We start from the raw sequence: 19989 nt of genomic DNA, 5'->3' as shown, positions 1-19989 counted from the left end.
ACCTTATCTTATCCTGAACACACCAAACAGACACTGAAACAGAGGAACAGATTTTCCTCACATCATCATCTTCTTGAAATATGCTAGACACAAAGCACCAGTCTGGCACCTTACTGACAAAGTGAGTTTGTCAGTGTCCACTGTGATATTTTTGACAGTTGAGGCTGAAAAAGGCAGATTTTCTTATAATTCAGTTAAATATTTGCATCATAAAGTCAAATGTTTCCTCTTCATTAGCTCAGCTTTTGGTCTTAGCTACCTCCCAAAGAAAAAAAAAAAATCTTCCTCTTCGGGGCTCGCAAAATCGCTAGCCCGACGTCCCGGAGCTAGAGATATCTCCGGTCGGGCGACCAAAATCTATCTCAGCCCCGCCCGTCGGGTTATCATATAGCCCGATGGGCTTTTGTGCCCTGCAGAGTCATGACAGTTGTTTTTCAATTTTTGTCTATTTAATGATATACTGCTTGAATCCCCCCAAAATTTGAAAAAAGAATAAAGTAGCGAGAGATTAAATAAAATAGATTAAATATTCGATGTGTATCCAAAGTACTTGAGTGACTTTATTCTAAACTAATTTTATTTATTTATTATCTTTCAAAGAATATACTATAAAACTCCCACTGACCCTGCTAATCAGGTATTATCTGCATACGTGATTGTCCTTAACCTAACTTGCATGTAATGAACATGGTGTCCCACAAAGAACCTGTTTAGAACCCCTACTATTTCCACCAAAAATCTTATAAAATGTGTTTCAGTAGAAAGACGTCCTTCAAAAAAATAAATAAATTTAAAAAAATGTTTGAGTGTTATTTAAAATCTCTTTTAAATAACACTCAAACACGATATACTTAATAGTATATCGTAGTATCAATTAAGGTTCACGATACCATCCTATTTATCAGCTGTGTCAGCTGGAGAGTTGTGTAGTGCCTTAAAAACAAGAGAAAGAGAAAGAAAAAAGCCACATGATTCGCTGTAGTCTTTTCCAGGCATTATATGGCATTATATGGCCGACTTATCGAAGAATTAAGAAAGCAGAACCGGCTGTTCAAAGCGGAACCGGCTGTGCAAAACCCCACAAGGCTGCCCGCTGGGATTGGAACGATGGGACAGGCGTGAGTTTCTCAAAATGGGCTCATTGAGTGCAGCACGGATAAGATCTTGGAGAGGCTATGGCTGCTGTGAATACTCAGAATAAGATCTCTGACTGCAGACTGGATTACATCTCGGAAGGGCTAGCTCGGAATAACATCTCTGGGCGCAAATTGGATGACATCTCGGGGAGGCACACTGCCGTGAGTTCTCAGAATCGGCTCCTTGAGCAAAAGAAATGACAACATCACAGAACGCAAGTATGGCGAAGCTCGCGGCTCTCCAATGGGAGATTGAGAGACCAGTGTTGGACTGTAGAAGTGCTTTGAAATTCATATGAGCTGTTCGCACTAAAGTAAAAACCACCATCACTTCATGCGGATACCCCTTTGGCGCCAGCTGCGGTCTCAAGGCTGGAGCCGAACAAAAACACCCTGATAACGACTGTGTTTAGTTTGTTCCTTCCCATTCCATGCAAGGCCACCTGGGTTGGCTGGAAGACTGTTTACTTAGCCTAGCAGGGCGAAGGACACTGTCTCAGCTGAACTCTGGACACGCACACACATACATATACACTGATATGCACACACTCATCCCCCCCTCCCTTTCCAAACCCCTTCGACGCTTATTCCCTTCCGATGCTGACGGTGGATCAGGGAGGCCAGCGCACAGGCTGCAGGCCCGGATGTACTGTCTAATTCGGCTGTCTCTCACCCTTTTCCCACCCCTGTTGCTTGTCATGTGTTTCTTTGGTGTATTAAGAGTTTTTTCATGTGCTATGTGCAGAGGTGTTTTTTTCTGTTCTCAAACTGATCTCCCTGTTGGAGCTCAGTCTGGGGGGAGTTATTTTTTTGTCCTTATCTTTCCTCATGTGGTGCATTTTTCCATTGTTATACCTCTCTGACCTGTCTTCCCCATGTGATGTTTTGTGTAATGTATGTATGGTCGGAGGGTAAGATGGCGCTGCCATTGCGTGCAATAGGTCGGCAGCCTTATGAAATTTCCCCTTGTGGGACTAATAAAGGTATATCAAAATATAACAGGGCAAGACAAACTGGATACAATAAATACAACAGTCTAATGGTTAACATTCATTGAATTTTGCCTTTTTTCCACTGAGATTGTTTTTTTGAGAGTTTTTTTTTTAATTTCTCAGAAGAAACTTACATTTACAAAAATGAAAGATTTTGGCATGCAAATGGAAGCAGAAGCAGATGTCAGCCTGGTCTAAATAACTAATACAATCTTGTTTAGTAGTGAATGTACACAAACAATTGTGACTATTAAGTATCATTAAGAACTACTTTAGCAAATGTCCTATGTCCTAATACATAAAAAAAACCCACAATGTAATGTAACACAAATATTTATTACAAATACAAATTAATAGAAATAGCAACATAAATAATTCCAGATAAAATATTTAAATTTGAGCAAGACAAAGATTAAGGCTGAAGGTTTGAAGAATATTTGGGTACTCTATTAGTCATATTACTGGAAATTCAGAGAATTCTGGTTGCAAGAGCCATGTATAACTGAGCAGAAGCAGAAGCAAAAAGAAAAGGCTTCCAAGGAAATATAAGTAAACCAAAAAGCATTGAAATCAATACAAACATGAGTAAGCATTGCTGTAAACCAAAAGCAAAAGGCTGAATGGAAATACAAAAGCAGCCCAAAACAACACAACGTTATGAGAGAAAGGGTTCAGAAAGCTATAAAGAAACACATTCATAATATATGAAATCAAAAAGATGGTGTGGTTAACATGTAAGAGGGAAAGGCACAGTACATGCAAATGTTCCAGCTGTTTCAGAATGAAAACATAAAATTCAGATAAACACAAAGAAGCTTGTGTATTCCAGAGGTGGAAAAAGGACAAACATTCTGTACTTAAGTACTGATTTAACTTCTTTACTCAAGTAAAAGTTAAAAAGTACTGGCTGTGAAATGTATTCAAAGTATGAAAGTAATATATAGTATATTTTCTGAGTGTACAGGCTGTGATCAGCTGATCTGGGCTACTGCTCTGAGGTTTACTGCTCTCTCTGGAGTTGCACAACTGAATTCATCAAATGTAAGAAGGTATTTTATGAGTTGCTCTGCTGTTCTCTGCTGTCAGCACTGTTTATGCTGTCTCTATACTAAACAATATAGAGGTGGAATTCAGTGAATGAATCTAAACTTCATCAACTTAACTTCAAATTCAATACATCACCTTACTGAAAGCTAACCAGCGTATCCTGCACTAAATTATTTTAATGCAACCTTTAACTAACACAGATAATCTACCTTAGTTTGCTTTGCAGCATGCTTCACAATATGAAAAAAAAAATTATCAAATACCACTGAGCAGTCCGTACTTATAAATATAACCTCCTGTCTTCCTTATCTATTTCCATCGTTTAGTGAAGTTAGCTCTTTCTTTTCTCTCCCTGTGAAATACAGTGTCTGGACCTTTGGCTAACAACACACTGTGACAAACAGTTTGTGTTTGCTGATGTTTGTTGGTAGAAATGCTGCATTTGAAATTACCCCTCCTTTATAGCACTACCTAGATGCAGAAATAATGCAACCACAACTCATGGACACCTGCACTCGTCCTGGTGTTGCTCCAAATAAACCACAGGCCCGAACTTAAACCCCTCACTATGGCGCATGCTCTGGTGATTACGAATTGGATTTCCTCTCATGTGTTACTGTTTAGCCTCAAATCGGTTTGATGTTTGAAGGCGCACAGTGACGTTCTGAAAATGTAAGGAATAGAAAGTACAGATATTTGTTTAAAAATGTAGGGAGTAAAGATAAAAAGTTATCTGGAAAAAAAAAAAAACTACTTGAGTCAAGTACAGATACCTGAAAATTCTACTTAAGTAGTTTTGGCAAACACAAAAGATAGATGATAAACACATGGAAATTTGTGTAGAACATGAAAGCTCAGATAGTCTCCAGGTGTAAAAAGAGAAAGAATAATATCTTACTAGGAAAAAATAAGGTCAATAAAAAATTAAATACTGAAAAACAAAAATAATTATGTGAAATCCACATCTGTTGTGCTTTTGCATTTAAGTACTGCCTGTAAGGCAATTTTAACCAAGACATTGAATCCTTATTTCACCAGCATTAGCATGGATACTTGATCTTTTAAGCTACCTGCCTTCTATTGTTCAGTCACATCCACACTGCATGTCGTGCATTTCGAAAGGGTCACTATTACATGCTAATTCACTAATGTAAACTATGTGATATTGACTTTAAATGTCTAATGTTTCATACATCTACAAAGATCTATTACTGGACATTTTAAAAATATAACTGGCTTAACTGTCTGGCTAATCCACTTTGTCTTCCCTTCTCTTACATAAATGTATTTTAGTGATTTTCTTTGCAGATGACAAAACTTTATATAAAATATGCAATTTATTCTCCTGACATTGTTTTGGTTATGTTAATTAATTAACTGAGTAATCTCCTACAAAACTGAATACAATGTAGTTTTAACCATGTAGTTTTAACTATTTATACAGAAAAAGTAGTGTTACCTGTATCAAGCTTTTCTAGTATGGCCATTTTTATAACAATATTTTTTTATTTATTTTTTTACTTTTCAGACTTTGATCGTGTCCATTTCCTGTTATTCAATAAATCAATAGACACGCTGATTGATATAAGGGCTCTTATTATTTCAGATTGAGGTATTGAGGTAAAACATCATCCCAGAACTCCTCTGACTCACCTGCCGCCTGACCTTTGACCCCTAACCTTAGTTTGCTTCTAGTTGCTGATTTAGCACTTTGTCTTTTCACTTCAGCAGACCTTTTCTTTTTGACAACCTTCTCCTCTTCTTCTTCTTCATCTTCCTTCTCTTCCTCTTCCTCTTCTTCTTCTTCCTCACTCTGGTCCTCCTCATCTTCCGCTTCAGCCTCCTTTTCCTCACTTTCTTCCTCCTCTTCTCCTTCTTCCTCCTCCTCATCCGCTGTCTCTTCCTCCTTTTCCTCACTTTCTTCCTCTTCTTTTTCTTCTGCCTCCTCTTCATCCTCTGTCTCTTCCTCCTTTTCCTCACTTTGTTCATCCTCTTCTTTTTCTTCTTCCTCCTCCTCATCCTCTGTCTCTTCCTCCTTTTCCTCACTTTGTTCCTCCTCCTCTTCTTCCTCAATTTCACTGTTTTCCTCTTCACTACTCTCTTCTACTTCTTCAGCACTACTTTTTTCTTCCTCCTCTTTTTCATCTTCTCCTTCTTCGGTCTCCCTCTCTTCCTCACTTTCTTCTCTCTCTGAAGACCTCACAGACTCACTTTCAATCTGATCTTCTTCACCCTCACTCTCCAAACTCCCTTCTTCTTCCTCGTCCCCTTCTTCCAAGTCACTTTCAGTATCTCCATGCTCCCTGCTCCCTGTTTCGTGACTTGACCCTTCCTCATTTTCCTCTTCCTCCGACTCCTCTTCTTCTACATCACCTCTGTTTCTGTCGTTCTCTTCAGTCTCTGCTTTACTTTCGCTTTCTGTTACTCCACTCTTTTCTTCCTCCTCTTCTTCATCTTCTACCACAACATTGCTCTCATCCTCCTCCTCATCTACATCGCTGTTTGATTTCTCTCCAGAGTGAAGAGTGTCACTCTCTTTTTCATCCTCAGTGTTCTCTGCCACTTTCTTAATAATGTGACTAACATCCTCCTCTTCCTCGCTTACTTTTGCATCTGTCTGCCCTTCTTCCTCTTCACCCTCTTCGTCATTATCCTCCTCTTCCTCTTTGATTGCGGCAGATTCCATCTGCTGTTCACTTTGATCTGAGATTGTCCTCATTTCAGGACTTTCAGGTGCGGGTATGATGTTGATGCTGACAGCAGATCTGTGGCTAAAATTGGCAGCGTAAGATTCAGATTCCTCACTCAGTGATTTAGTCACACTCTCTTTAAGTACAGCACAACTGTTCTCAGAAAGGGATGTGGAGCTTAATCGTCTTCCAGCTTGGATTAAAGCTGCTCCTGCGGCGAGCGAAGCAGCTCCAACAAGCAGGCTGAGATCTGTTGACTTTTCCTGAACCTCTGACCCTTTTTTGATTTGAGCTTCTTTCATGTTTTTTTCATTCTTGTTTTTCTTAGACAAATCTGTTTTCTTCTCTTTAGATTTGGGGGTTTTTTTCACCTCAGAAACCTGCTGAGAGCCCACTATACTCTCTTCATCCAAAGTGTCACTCAGGTGAAAGCTTGCTGAGTCTGTATGACTGAGTTTACCTGGTGAACTGATTCCTGTGGGTTTTCTTTTAACCCTCACAGGCTTAGACTCCACTTTCTCAACTTTAGCAGATTTAGAGTTGAAATCTAATCTTTTCTTCATAGTTTCTGGACTTTGTTTTGAGTCTGCTGCCAGCTTCCTGTGAACCCCTATCACCTGGCTTTTACTGTGAACTTGCATTTGTTGCTCTTTGGATGCTGCCTTATTTATGTCCCTGATGCTTGTAGGTTTGTTTTTACTGGGCCTCTCCTGCAACTCTTCTACAGCCAAGATCAGATTCACCTTGTTCTGGTTGCTTTTCTGATGTCTCTGGGGGCTCTGCGGGCCCTGAGTACGAGTGCTACGACTCCTCAGGAGTTCAGTGGGTAACGCCCGGAGGGGAGAGGCAGCCTCACTCTTACAAGACAGCGAAGTGGAAGAGAAACTGCTCTGCTTTGAGAGCTTTCTCTGCTTTCTTTGACTCTGTTCTTTTATAGCCTTACCATTCTTACCCTTCCTCTATCCTCGGTGCAAGAAAGCAAGAAAAGGATGGAAAAAAGAGGCATGCATTAGAGAGGAAGAGACATGCAGAAACATCAAAGGACATAGCACACAAAGCAAGAGTTTGAGTTACCTTTTGAACTGGAGACAGCGTGAGGGTTTTATCACTGGGGTCTATCTTCATCACATGAGTCTGTCAGGAAGGAGCAGAGATCATATCAGCAGCAAAATGTTATATTTGTCTTTTTTTCTGAGCAACATTTAAGATGATGTCATTGATCTCTTACCATGTTGAGGAAGTCTCTGGTTTCTCCAAGACCTCTCACGCTGTCAGTGTCTGTCAGACTTTCCACAACACTGTCTGTCTCCCCACCTGCCAGCTCTGAAAACAGGACAGCATTATCTTCAGCAGCAGCTTTCCAGATACAGGTAATATCACATAGTGACAAAGATGAACAAATAGGTAAGATTTTTAAAAAAAAATCAAGATTTTGAGAATCTGACCTCTTTATTTACAGATTTCAAATCTGCAGAAAACCCTGAGATCAAGAGAAACTCATTTAACTTTCAGGGAAAGGGCATGAACGACATGAACACCAATTGTCAAATGTCAAAAATACAGAGCTCACATTCTCATTTTTCCCAACTTCATCTTAGTGCTTCTAGGTCTTAGAAACATATACCGTACAGGTGTCTGTTTTCATAAAAATGAATAAGGGATCTTGAGGAAGCCAAAGGGACATGATTTATCAGAGATGTGACTCAAGGAGACAAAAAAACCCGACAACAACCTCCCCAAATTCTAACAAAAATGCAAATAATATTGTCCAAAACTTTGATGTAACAGAAAGAGGATGAGGCAATGGCGGTGCAGGTGAAGTAGGTACCCTGGTGGATCGACCCCTCGTTCCTGTGCTGGTAAGTGCCATTGAGCACCTTTCCGTGGATCACCTCAGGCGGGGCCAGTCGTGGTGGTATGGTCTGGCTGGAGGCTGTCAGTGGCGGGAGGAGGTTACCCGGTGTCATGGCAGGCAGCGTGCGGAACATGGTGCCAAACTGGTCTGGAGATCGCTCCTGAATCAGAGGGTTTAGCCAACGAGCGATATTAACCCATGAACTTCTTTAGAAATGAATTGTTATCTGCAGATAAACTATAAAAAGTGTCACGTTCATTGTCCTCATACCCACCCTCTCCCTCCTGCGAACCCGGGCTGAGAGGCTCCTCTGCAGTGTAGATGAGTCAACTGTGTTACCCAGCAGTTCCACGTATGGTTTCTCCAGGAAATCTTCCATCACATCGTCGTCCTCCAGCGTGACCTCACCGGTTCCCCGGGCCCTCGGCCGAGCCAGCACCACCATGTGACATCCGCCGCACATCGCCTGGACACGTCAGGAACCAAATTAAAGTATTTGCATGCATGAAAGTCACCCAGAAATGCACAAAAATAGAAAATACATATGATTATAAATAAATAAATGTTTTTAAAATATAAAATGAATTTTATATTTTTATATATGTATATATTTAGGATTTTTGTAATTAAAAAAATAATAACACATTTTAAAAATTGACACAAAATTGACACAAATATACATAATTTTTTTAATTATGTATTTAAAGACTATAAAAGGTTAAAAAAAAATGACAAATGAAATGGTTATTATATTGCACTTTCTACTCTGAGCACTCAAAGTGCTTTACAAAAAAATAAATTTTTTAAAAGGTAAAACTCATTTAAAATTTTATATATTTTATGTTATATATGCAATTATGAATAAAAATTGAAAAACGAACGTAATTTTTTTTTAAATGTAAAAAGTGAAGACAAAAAATTAAAAAGATATAAGAAATGTGACAATAAAATTACACTGTCTTTAAACTTATGAATTATCTCCAAGCCTAATTAAATAATTCTTATACATTATTTTAAGTTCTACTGCATGAACAAATGTAAACCTGTCTGTATGAAACACTTACTCCCTGAACATTATACTTCAGGAATCGCAGGCATAGCGTTGGTTTAAACTGGTTAGTGAAGTTTTCTTCCCCCAGACCAAGTTTTCCATGTCTGCCATCTCCAAACGTGTATAGCAACCCGTCTTCTAAAAAAAAAAAAAAAAAAGATTAAAATTTCTGACATCAGATCCGTGAAGAACCTCTTCTGTTCAACTCTGTTGTCAATGAGAAGCTCGGCATTAATGAACCGAGCTGAGATTTACCCGTAATGACAGCGGTGTGGTTTTCTCCACAGGCCACCTCACAGGCTCGTCCCTTCTTGAAGTGCTCAACCAAACGCGGCACCCGGGACTCAAAGATGAATGTCCCATGGCCGAGCTGTCCGAACTGACCGAGGCCGAACGTGTACACACTTCCCTCTGAAAGAAACCAACACAATCAGAGGCGTTTGCAGCATGCTGCAGTATTTTATTCCCCTGTTTGAGAGCATTCTGTAACTTTTTAGTAAGATTGAAGGAAGGGGGAAACCAACTGAGAATATTATTCTCAGTTGGTTATTTAAAGGAAATAAATAAATAACATGTCTTATTTGCTGTCATCAGACATTTACCTGCAAGTGCCACTGTATGTCCACCCCCGCAGGCCACCTGCCTCACTGGCTCCTTGATGCTCTTCACCAGCTGAGGCACTCGGTGCCCTGGAAGCTGGTGGGTGCCCAAACCCAGTTTTCCGCTGTCCCGCTCGCCAAATGTGTACAGAGCGCCATCCACTGGGAAAACAAAAATAGGAAATACTCAGAGCTATCCACTGGCTTTTAGGTCCAGAACGAATAGGGGAAACAAAATTCTGGTTAAACTTAAAAAAAACTTTTTAAAAAAGTGTCACTTGATTTTAAAATATGTTAAATTCTATAATAATATCTATATGCAAAAATCAAATCAAAACACCTAAATTTAAATGAACAATGGAGTTTTGATTTTTTAAATTATAAAATAATATGGTGAATGAAAATCTATGGAAATAGGATACTTTTGCCAATTAACTTGCATTAAAAAAAACTTTTATTGTTCTGATTGTTACATTAGTATAAATACACACATGTGAGAATTATTCTTTTATAATTTAGCCACTGTCACCCATGTTCCTTATGCTATCTGTAACCATGTGCGATTTGCAGGCTCACTGCAAAGTGATGAATGGTTATTTGGGACCTATCTCTACTCACCTGTCACTAAAGCTGAATGGTAGTACCCGCAGGAGACCCAGCTGATTGGTCGGCCTACACTGACTTCCTGGGGTGACGACACCTGACTCTCCTTACCCAAACCAATCTGACCCTCTGTGTTATCACCCCACATAAAGAGTTTACCACTCGCTGCAAAAGAAATAAATAAAGAGATTACGTTTATTTTGGGAACACATTTATCTGTTAACGGCACTTTTTTCTCTCTTCTACACTTCAGTTTTAAACTTGCAACATTTTCTAAAACATACAGAATCTTTTTACTTCAATTTTGTTAACCAGGAATTTTCATTTGATAACAGAATAACTATAATTTTAATTTCATGAAATTATCTTTTTTTTTTTTTTAGATGCTGCAGAAAATACAGAATATACAGATGAAATACAAATGTAAACAAAATACAAAAAATATAAAAACATGAATGTTTAAAAAAAAATTTTTTAAATCAATAATTTTTTTAACTTTAAATCTAATTTATGAGCAAAGTCTAAAAAATAAAATTGAACATCCAGTAGTACAATATGTATGATATATGTATATATTTAATTTTAATTAAATTTAATCTTCAATATATATTTATATAATTAAGATACAAAAATTCCAAGGTAAAAAAACATACATTAAAAATTTAAATGTTTTTAATCTCATTACACTAACAAAAAATAGCAAAAATATAATTTACAATTAAATAAAGTAAGATAAAATGCATATACAATGAATAAAACAATACAAAAACTGCATATCTTAGTGTACAGGTAGGCACAATTATGAAATATACATCAAAAATGATCAAAAACCTTAAAATGAAAATTAACTAATATTTAATTTGCATTTATTATATGACTTCCCTTAATGTTTACTGGCAGTTAAGCTCTGATTAGCTGTGATCAGAGCTAATAGCTGAATTACAGTGTTGTGTGGATCTTACCGGTGAGAGCTGCTGAGGTGTTCGAACCTGCAGCAAGCATCTTGATTGGTCCTTGTGAATCAAAAAAATCAAGTCTCTTGAAGGATGTCCTCTCATCACAGTCTCCAAGCCCCAGCTGACCCTCGCTGTTCCCACCTGAGGCATACACCTTCCCTTGGGCTACAGACACACATCAACACAAGCGTGTTTAATATTCATCAGCACCAGAAAGAAAACAGCTGTGAACACTAAACACTGACCTGTGCAGATAAGCGTGTGGTTTCTCCCGCAAGCCACCAGTTGAACTTTCTCAGACTTCAGGGCTGAAACATCACAAAGAAATTTAAAACTATGGGAACAGTAACCTGGAGAACGCAGCTTACCTCATCATCTTTTGATAACTTTAGAAAAGATTCATGAAGCAAAACAAACCAAACACTTGCAAGATACAAGAGAAATCTGTATTTTAAACTAAGTGTTCTCGGTACAATTCAATGCAAAATACAATAATTCCAAACTGTTATAAAATTAATTAAAAACTTGTGGTCATTTTTAATATTATATAGAACTTTTCCAACATAGACATTGCATAAATTTTGAGGTCCAGCTCCCTCCATCTACTAATGACCAAAAAACTAAAATCACCAGAAAATAGAATTAATCAGACTTGAGTTTTATTTCTAGGAATATTTATTACATTTACATTTTCTGTATTGTACAACTATTTCCAGTAAGAATGATCCTTTCTTTTTAAAGTAATTTTCAGATTAAATTCATACTTAAACAAACCTCATACAGGACACATCCTTTTCTCTGTATCTGAGGAGTGGCACTTACTGTTTCTCAGCTAATGTCCCTCCAGATTTAAGCAGATTATTAGCCCTCTAGACTGAGATTATATCTACAACAAAGTCACACTTTATTTGAAGGCTTTGTCTCCTCCTCTTCAGGGACTCCCTCCTCACTGCCTGTTTAAACTGGCTGAAAGCAGCTTTCAGTGGCACTACTCATCCTCTATAACTTTTTTTTTAGAACTGAAACAGTGAGAAGGTGCCATAAAGACCAACCTTTGACACAGGTGGGTTTGTTGACAGTCACTTTGGAGCCAAGGCCGAGCTGGCCCCAGTTGTTGCTACCAAACATGAAGAGCTTCCCATTTTCTGTGAAGACACAGAGGAAATCTCCTGAAAGGGGCTCTGTGATGTTTCAGCAGGAGGATTCATTTTAAAGTGACACGGGGCTGGATTCAGTTACAGTCACAAAACAAAATAATAAAGAAAGATAAGAGAAAAAAGCTGAAAATCTAATTTGGATAATAAAGAAAGCTTTTCCTCAAATTAAGTAATTGTATGTAATTGTAAAATCCCCTCCAAAAGATAACCATGAAATTAAACTAAAATTTAAATTGAAGAAATGTATTGAAATTTTGATTACTTGACTGATACAATATATATTTTTTGTAAACATGTAGATACAAACAAAAGTAAAGAGTAAAAATAATTTTGTATTTTAAAAATGACAGTAGGTTAATATTGTAAAGCACAACATTAAAAAATAATCCAAATCTTAAAATGGGGGTTAATGTATTTATCTTTTTTTTTAAAATAAATCTAATTTTTGTACATCTAAACAAAACCGAGAAAACATATCAGTTCTGATATGTTAGAGCAGACATATTTTAACAGGACAGCGCAAGTGAAACTAAATCAAAACAGTATTTCCAGCTTTCACGTTTGTCAGCAGTGTAGAAACACGTAAATGAGTATGACCTGGAACATAGGAGGGGCTCTCACCTGTTATTAAGGCGGTGTGCTCATCGCCGCACGCTATTCTGAGTGGGATGTCATTTTTAAGCCAAAATTTACTTGGAATGTTGTCAGCGAACTTGCTCTTTCCAAAAGTGAAAACTGCCCCCGATTCTGTAAGAAGAGACCAAAAAAAAACAATCACCGACTTGGATTAATTTTCAAGTTTAACCACACCAAATGTGATGTTTCAGCCCTTTATATAAAAGATGGATGGATGGAGCCACCTTGATGTCAGTCTAGTGTTAGTGAAACCTCAAGCTGAGTAATTTTTTTTTTCCATCCAGACGTAATTTGCTGTGGAACAATCTGACTGTGACACCAAAGGACACAGCGTGCTCATATGATTTCAACTTGTCAGTCAAAATTAAGGTCCTAACTTGCTTCATCCTCCTTTCTGATTCTGATAATGACCATAATTTACCAAATTAAGTAAGCATTGGAGCTCAGAGAATTCATCAGAAAAGTGTTTACTGAAGTAACAAATCAAGGGAGGAGCCGGTTCATTTTCTCATAGACTCCTTTATAAGGAAGCTTTGATTTATAACTACAGGCATTACCGCCTAGATAGGCATTAAAAAGAAAGGAGGTTTGATGCACTCTACGTCTTGACTTCAATTTTCAGATCCTGAACATGTCCACACGTGTCCACGTGTGTACAGTCTATAGAGGCTTGTGTCCTCCACTGAAAAACAGAAACTGCTTTTGCTATGCATAATTCAAATTTTGAGGTTAGTATTTGAAAATTTTTAATTAATGACTCAAAATTGTGTTTTTCATACCTGACTCAAAATTTCAAGTTATTAAGCTAACATTTTGAGACAATCTTCTCATTTCAGTTCTCTTCTCATAGTAACTTACAGTATATATTTTTGTTTACGTGGTTTATGGCTATGTGCATACTTGTTGCTTGCATCATGTTGGATATTTTAAAGTTTTGCATAATCCCAACAAATAAACCAAAACTAAGACACTAAACTAACTCAAAATGTTCATTTAGTAGTTTTTACCATTTAACTAGCATCATTTTGGTTACATTTTTTTCACATTAATTAAAAATTAGCCAAAGAGTCAAGTTAACCCAATGTGAAGTCTTCAAATGTCTTGTCTTCTCAAACAAGAAGTCTACGCCAAAATATGTATTCAGGAATAACATATTTTTCCACTTGGAAAAGATCTAGTCTGCATAAAAAAGAGGAGGAGGAAAACGTTCAAATTTGAGTGCTGCAGATCTGAATACTTGGCATTATTTGTTACTGAAAAAAAATGACAAACGTTTTTAAAGGGTTACAGATTTTGTAAAAATGTTCTTTGGATGGGGTCATTTATTACTTACTTACTTTATTCCTTCATCAAAGAAAAAAGAGTAAAAGAAACAATAATACAAAAAGGGGGGGAGAAAACAAAATGTATTTTGTATCAAAATATAAAAAATTATGCATTGTTTGCTATTGCTTTATTGCTTTAGTGTTATTATAGATACGGATATGCATAAGAAGCACTTTCATGAAATTAAAACAATCTAGTAAGACCGTTTTTATTTTTACCTCTCCTTTTACTGTTTGAGATGCAATTGACTACAAAAAAACACATTTGACATGTGGTAGAGTTGAACATTAGCATGGACAATAAATTATGAAAATATCAGGACAGGGGAAAAAAGATACTTAATAATTAATCACGTTCAAAGTGATTCAAAGTGAGGAATGATGAGGAATAAATTCATAAAAACGACTTGACCTTAATAGCTAAAGCACTCGTGTAGAATAAAACAGAATAACGGGAGGAGAAATGCAATATCATGAGGTTAACTTTCCGTTAGCCTGAAGCTAGCCGAAGGTGAACATTACAGCTAAAGAATAGTTTACAATACAAACGGTTCTCTGAGAGTCAGAAGAGGCGACAATGACTGATATTTACCCGGAATGTCATCTTCAGCCTCGCCTGCCATCTCTGCGGTACTTTAATCCGCTTTGCTCCGCGCCTGTGGGCGTGCTGGTACCCCTCTGTTGTTTTCGACTCGAACAACCCGGAAGTAAACAAAACTTCTCCTAGGCTACGAAGGAACACACGTGACTCTTAAAGAAACAGAGCCATTTCATGTGTCTCATTATTTATAGCAGTGGTCTCAAACTTACATGAGCAAGTAGTAAAGCAAGTAGCAAGTAGTAAAAAACTACGGTGGCCCCTAGAGACAAAGCATGTACAAACTCCAAAACACTTACAAAATTCAAAACACATGCAAACTCCAAAACACAACGGAAGTGCTCCAGGACGATAGGGGCAGTATTGAGCTCGATTTGCAAAATAAACGGCAAGTTTGTTGCAAACACATGGGCTGTATGGGACGGTCTAGTCTCCGTCGTGCTGCCCAGGTTGCCTAGCAACCATGATACTAACCTCTGGAAACGTGTCATGCAACTTTGTTTGACAGAAATGAAGGAGAAGATATTTTGTTCATTTGTTTGTTTGTTTCTATATTACCTTTGTGTGATTTGATAAGTATCTGAGGCTGAGACCACAGGACTGTAAAACATGATTTTTGGCCTTCATTTCTGTACTGAACGGTCATTTTAAGATTAGCTAGTAAATAACATTTAGCTAATTTTGTTCATAAGACTAAACTTTGGTAATGTAAATATAATATGGCCAATATTATAGTTATTATATTAATCATTATTAGCTATTACAGCAGTGAACATGAACTCTGTGTCAAATACTGAGCTTCAGTACAGATTCAAGTTGCAGTTATTTATATGTCTTATCGCCTTAAATCTTCACTCAAAGACAAGTATCTTTGACAGTGCATATATAGGTGTATCATATATAAGAGACAAATGTTGTTCCTTCAGTATGTTGGCATAACTAAATTTGGCTCATTACTTACATATATGTATAAAAAGAAAATGTACGAGCTGTGAAAACTGTTTCTGATAAAATGAAGAGTAGACTGATATATTAAATATTCCTTTATTGGGTGAGAAAATCATACCATGTCATAACTGCTTTAAGTCATACAGAATAGATATCAGAGCCTTAAACTGGCTGACATCTGCTAAATGGGTCAAACTGGGCAGAAAGTATACAAACACATATCATCCTTATAGAATATGATGTAACACTATAGATCAACTTACCTCAGAATATATAAAGCATATAAACAATTACAGCAATATGATGCAACAAACACAGCAGTACTACTAATCCAAAATACTCAAAGCTTCATAGAACTGAAAGAAACATTTATTTTTAGGTCCATTCTACTGCTGATAAATACTTTAGGTTTCTGAATATTAAACTTGTTGCTGCCTTTCATAGTGTGTAACTTGAAGGCCCTGAGTACTTTCTACCACACTGAAAACACTGGAATGATAAAATTATTTGAACATTACCTAATAAGACTGATTCAGGACAGACAATTAGTTATTTTACACTTTTCTAGCAGTCCTTCACAAACAGGGAACAGTCTGTCTATTCTCTCCATCTGTCAGCTGCTGCTGGCTCTTCCTCCTCCTCCTCCAGCTTGTTGCGTTTGTGGATATATAACTGACTTTAATTATCCATAAAATCATCACATTCTCTTTAAGATTAAGGCCGACTATTGAACGGCGTATATTTTGAAGTAAAGGCTTTAAAACCTTTACTTTAAAATGTACAAACATCGCTAATGTCACATAACTTTCCCGACATGTGGCCAACAGTAATGTTTTAATGTTCTTCATTATTAAACATTTGCGCATAAATAAGTGACATAATATTCAGTACTTACTTTTGAAAGTTTACTCTTCGGCCGCTCCGCTTCCGCTGTTTTTTTCTGAAAAAATTATCCACACCACCGCCGCGCTATGAAGTCTGGGATATGTTGGGCCATGAACGCTACACCGACCCATCCTTAAAATTCAGGGAAATGAAGGATGCATTTGAGGGCCGCATTTCGAGCAGCCTTTGAATTGTGACAGCCTTCATCGCGTCGCTGTGACGTAATCGGTCTTGAAATGCAGCCTTTAAGACTGCAGACCCTAGCTGTGTATTTCAAAAGAGACTACGAGTTCTCAAACGAGGCTCGAAAGGCCAGGTTAGGGAAGGCATGAACTTGGCCTTATCAGTGAGAGATGGGGCCACGTAAGCTTTATGACCTCCATTGGCAGATGATACTCTGGCTTAGTGGGTGGATCCACTGTGCATGTGGCAGGTAGGACTACGTTTTTAAGAGCGTGATACATGGGAGAAATGCTGCGGCATGCACTTATTTCAAGCAACAATCAAGCAATATCCACCAGCCATGTGACCAACCCAACACCAGCAGTTGGCTCAAACAGACTCCAACGAACGTTCGTGAAAAGTAGCACCTTCTGCCAGACCACGTGGCCTAACGGACAAGGCGTCTGATTTCGGATCAGAAGATTGAGGGTTCGAGTCCCTTCGTGGTTGGTTGTGAGTCCTTGAGGAGCAGGCATGCGTTCCCAGTTTGTTCGCAGCAGGCCAGCCTCAGATCCTTTATGTCATCCAAAATTGCTACGCTGTTGTCAATTTCATGTCCTTCAACAGAGACTCTACGAGTTCTCAAACGAGGCTCGAATGGCCAGGTTGGGGACTGAAGCCATGAACTTGGCCTTATCAGTGCCAGGCTCCAGTAGTCTTGCCTTAGAAGCAACCATAGAAAGTCAATAACATGCCATGACCTCAAGCGACACGGGTGAAAAAATCACGACTTGGAAGCAGGCTGTTGGTGGAACTCCACCTGCATAGGTGGCTTCTGATCAGTAGGAGCTTCCAAGAGTTGGCTTTCATTGGTACAGCTTGAAATAATTTCTTGTAAACACACATTTCTCTTGTGTTCTTAACAGTTCTTCCACCCTCTTTTTTGGTATGTTAGTCAACAAAAGGATCGGTTCACACACAAGTTGTAGGCCGGTTAGCTCAGCTGGTCAGAGCGTGGTGCTAATAACGCCAAGGTCATGGGTTCAATCCCCATACTGGCCATTCCAGCAGCCATCCACGGTGCTGTCTCATGATAGACTGTGGATTTTATTTGGTGGGATCCAAGAAAAAACCTCTGCCAACTTCCAGGTGACTGATGTACGCAACTACAAATGACCGCAAACCACAAAATTCACTGACACATGACACGCTAATGAATACATTACATGCTTAGCTACAATCTCCAAATCACTTTTCCAGCTACTTTCTGGATAAATCACTCATTTCCAAAGTCTGACACAGCATACTGCATCAAAAACTGCTGCTTTATATCCTCACCTATCGACCCTAACATTAGAAGACGCACACCATGTATTGTTTTGTGGCAAATTTCTTCTTAAAGCATTTTTTGTAAGTCAACAGAAGACTTTTTTTCCCCACTATGTTGAAGTAATTTCTTGTAAACACACATTTCTCTTGTGTTCTTAACAGTTCTTCCACCCTCTTTTTTGGTATATTAGACAAAAAAAAGGGGTCCTGTTAGGTACAAGTTGTGGGCCGGTTAGCTCAGCTGGCCAGAGCGTGGTGCTAATAACGCCAAAGTCATGGTTTCAATCCCCATACCGGCCATTCCAACAGCCATCCAAGTTAATGTCTTATGGTAGACTGTGGTTTTTGTTGGGTGGGATCCAAGAAAAAAACCTCTGCCAACTTCCAGGTGACAGATCGGGCCACGTAAGCTTTATGACCTCCATCTGCAGATGATACTCTGGCTTAGTGGGTGGATCCACTGTGCATGTGGCAGGTAGGACTACGTTTTTAAGAGCGTGATACATGGGAGAAATGCTGCGGCATGCACTTATTTCAAGCAACAATCAAGCAATATCCACCAGCCATGTGACCAACCCAACACCAGCAGTTGGCTCAAACAGACTCCAACGAACGTTCGTGAAAAGTGGCACCTTCTGCCAGACCACGTGGCCTAACGGACAAGGCGTCTGACTTCGGATCAGAAGATTGAGGGTTCGAGTCCCTTCGTGGTTGGTTGTGAGTCCTTGAGGAGCAGGCATGCGTTCCCAGTTTGTTCGCAACAGGCCAGCCTCGGATCCTTTATGTCATCCAAAATTGCTACGCTGTTGTCAATTTCATGTCCTTCAACAGAGACTCTACGAGTTCTCAAACGAGGCTCGAATGGCCAGGTTGGGGACTGAAGCCATGAACTTGGCCTTATCAGTGCCAGGCTCCAGTAGTCTTGCCTTAGAAGCAACCATAGAAAGTCAATAACATGCCATGACCTCAAGCGACACGGGTGAAAAAATCACGACTTGGAAGCAGGCTGTTGGTGGAACTCCACCTGCATAGGTGGCTTCTGATCAGTAGGAGCTTCCAAGAGTTGGCTTTCATTGGTACAGCTTGAAATAATTTCTTGTAAACACACATTTCTCTTGTGTTCTTAACAGTTCTTCCACCCTCTTTTTTGGTATGTTAGTCAACAAAAGGATCGGTTCACACACAAGTTGTAGGCCGGTTAGCTCAGCTGGTCAGAGCGTGGTGCTAATAACGCCAAGGTCATGGGTTCAATCCCCATACTGGCCATTCCAGCAGCCATCCACGGTGCTGTCTCATGATAGACTTTGGATTTTATTTGGTGGGATCCAAGAAAAAACCTCTGCCAACTTCCAGGTGACAGATCGCGGGCCACGTAAGCTTTATGACCTCAATTGGCAGATGATACTCTGGCTTAGTGGGTGGATCCACTGTGCATGTGGCAGGTAGGACTACATTTTTAAGAGCGTGATACATGGGAGAAATGCTGCGGCATGCACTTATTTCAAGCAACAATCAAGCAATATCCACCAGCCATGTGACCAACCCAACACCAGCAGTTGGCTCAAACAGACTCCAACGAACGTTCGTGAAAAGGGGCAACTTCTTCCAGACCACGTGGCCTAACGGACAAGGCGTCTGACTTCGGATCAGAAGATTGAGGGTTCGAGTCCCTTCGTGGTTGGTTGTGAGTCCTTGAGGAGCAGGCATGCGTTCCCAGTTTGTTCGCAGCAGGCCAGCCTCGGATCCTTTATGTCATCCAAAATTGCTACGCTGTTGTCAATTTCATGTCCTTCAACAGAGACTCTACGAGTTCTCAAACGAGGCTCGAATGGCCAGGTTGGGGACTGAAGCCATGAACTTGGCCTTATCAGTGCCAGGCTCCAGTAGTCTTGCCTTAGAAGCAACCATAGAAAGTCAATAACATGCCATGACCTCAAGCGACACGGGTGAAAAAATCACGACTTGGAAGCAGGCTGTTGGTGGAACTCCACCTGCATAGGTGGCTTCTGATCAGTAGGAG

The 19989-nt window shown here is 39.0% G+C and overlaps 1 protein-coding gene and 5 non-coding genes across 6 annotated transcripts; 5 read left to right on the top strand and 1 right to left on the bottom strand.

Moving 5' to 3' along the window:
* Nucleotides 1-2: 2 nt before the first annotated feature.
* rpgrb (retinitis pigmentosa GTPase regulator b) lies at nt 3-14756 on the bottom strand. The gene is made up of 14 exons (XM_084921817.1): nt 14640-14756; nt 12708-12833; nt 11982-12074; nt 11175-11237; nt 10936-11094; nt 9989-10138; nt 9374-9532; nt 9027-9182; nt 8785-8909; nt 7995-8186; nt 7694-7880; nt 7094-7188; nt 6940-6999; nt 3-6824 (listed from the first exon to the last, which is right to left on the bottom strand). Exons 1-14 carry the CDS (start codon nt 14668-14670, stop codon nt 4773-4775), a joined length of 3648 nt encoding a protein of 1215 aa, XP_084777943.1. The 5' UTR covers nt 14671-14756; the 3' UTR covers nt 3-4772.
* A 2321-nt stretch (nt 14757-17077) lies between these two features.
* Nucleotides 17078-17150, top strand: trnar-ucg (transfer RNA arginine (anticodon UCG)). Its single transcript has one exon. It is a non-coding gene; the product is annotated as a tRNA-Arg (tRNA).
* Nucleotides 17151-17628: 478 nt separating this feature from the next.
* trnai-aau (transfer RNA isoleucine (anticodon AAU)) lies at nt 17629-17702 on the top strand. The gene has a single exon. It is a non-coding gene; the product is annotated as a tRNA-Ile (tRNA).
* Nucleotides 17703-18610: 908 nt separating this feature from the next.
* Nucleotides 18611-18683, top strand: trnar-ucg (transfer RNA arginine (anticodon UCG)). The gene has a single exon. It is a non-coding gene; the product is annotated as a tRNA-Arg (tRNA).
* Nucleotides 18684-19161: 478 nt separating this feature from the next.
* trnai-aau (transfer RNA isoleucine (anticodon AAU)) lies at nt 19162-19235 on the top strand. The gene has a single exon. It is a non-coding gene; the product is annotated as a tRNA-Ile (tRNA).
* A 342-nt stretch (nt 19236-19577) lies between these two features.
* Nucleotides 19578-19650, top strand: trnar-ucg (transfer RNA arginine (anticodon UCG)). Its single transcript has one exon. It is a non-coding gene; the product is annotated as a tRNA-Arg (tRNA).
* Nucleotides 19651-19989: the final 339 nt, after the last annotated feature.

The sequence above is a fragment of the Perissodus microlepis genome, chromosome 23, assembly GCF_051167445.1.
Source record: "Perissodus microlepis isolate ML-2025 ecotype Zambia chromosome 23, ASM5116744v1, whole genome shotgun sequence".
Classification (NCBI taxonomy): Eukaryota; Metazoa; Chordata; class Actinopteri; order Cichliformes; family Cichlidae; genus Perissodus; species Perissodus microlepis.
The sequence above is the reverse complement of the archived record's forward strand: the minus strand, read 5'-3'. Positions and strand labels throughout refer to the sequence as shown.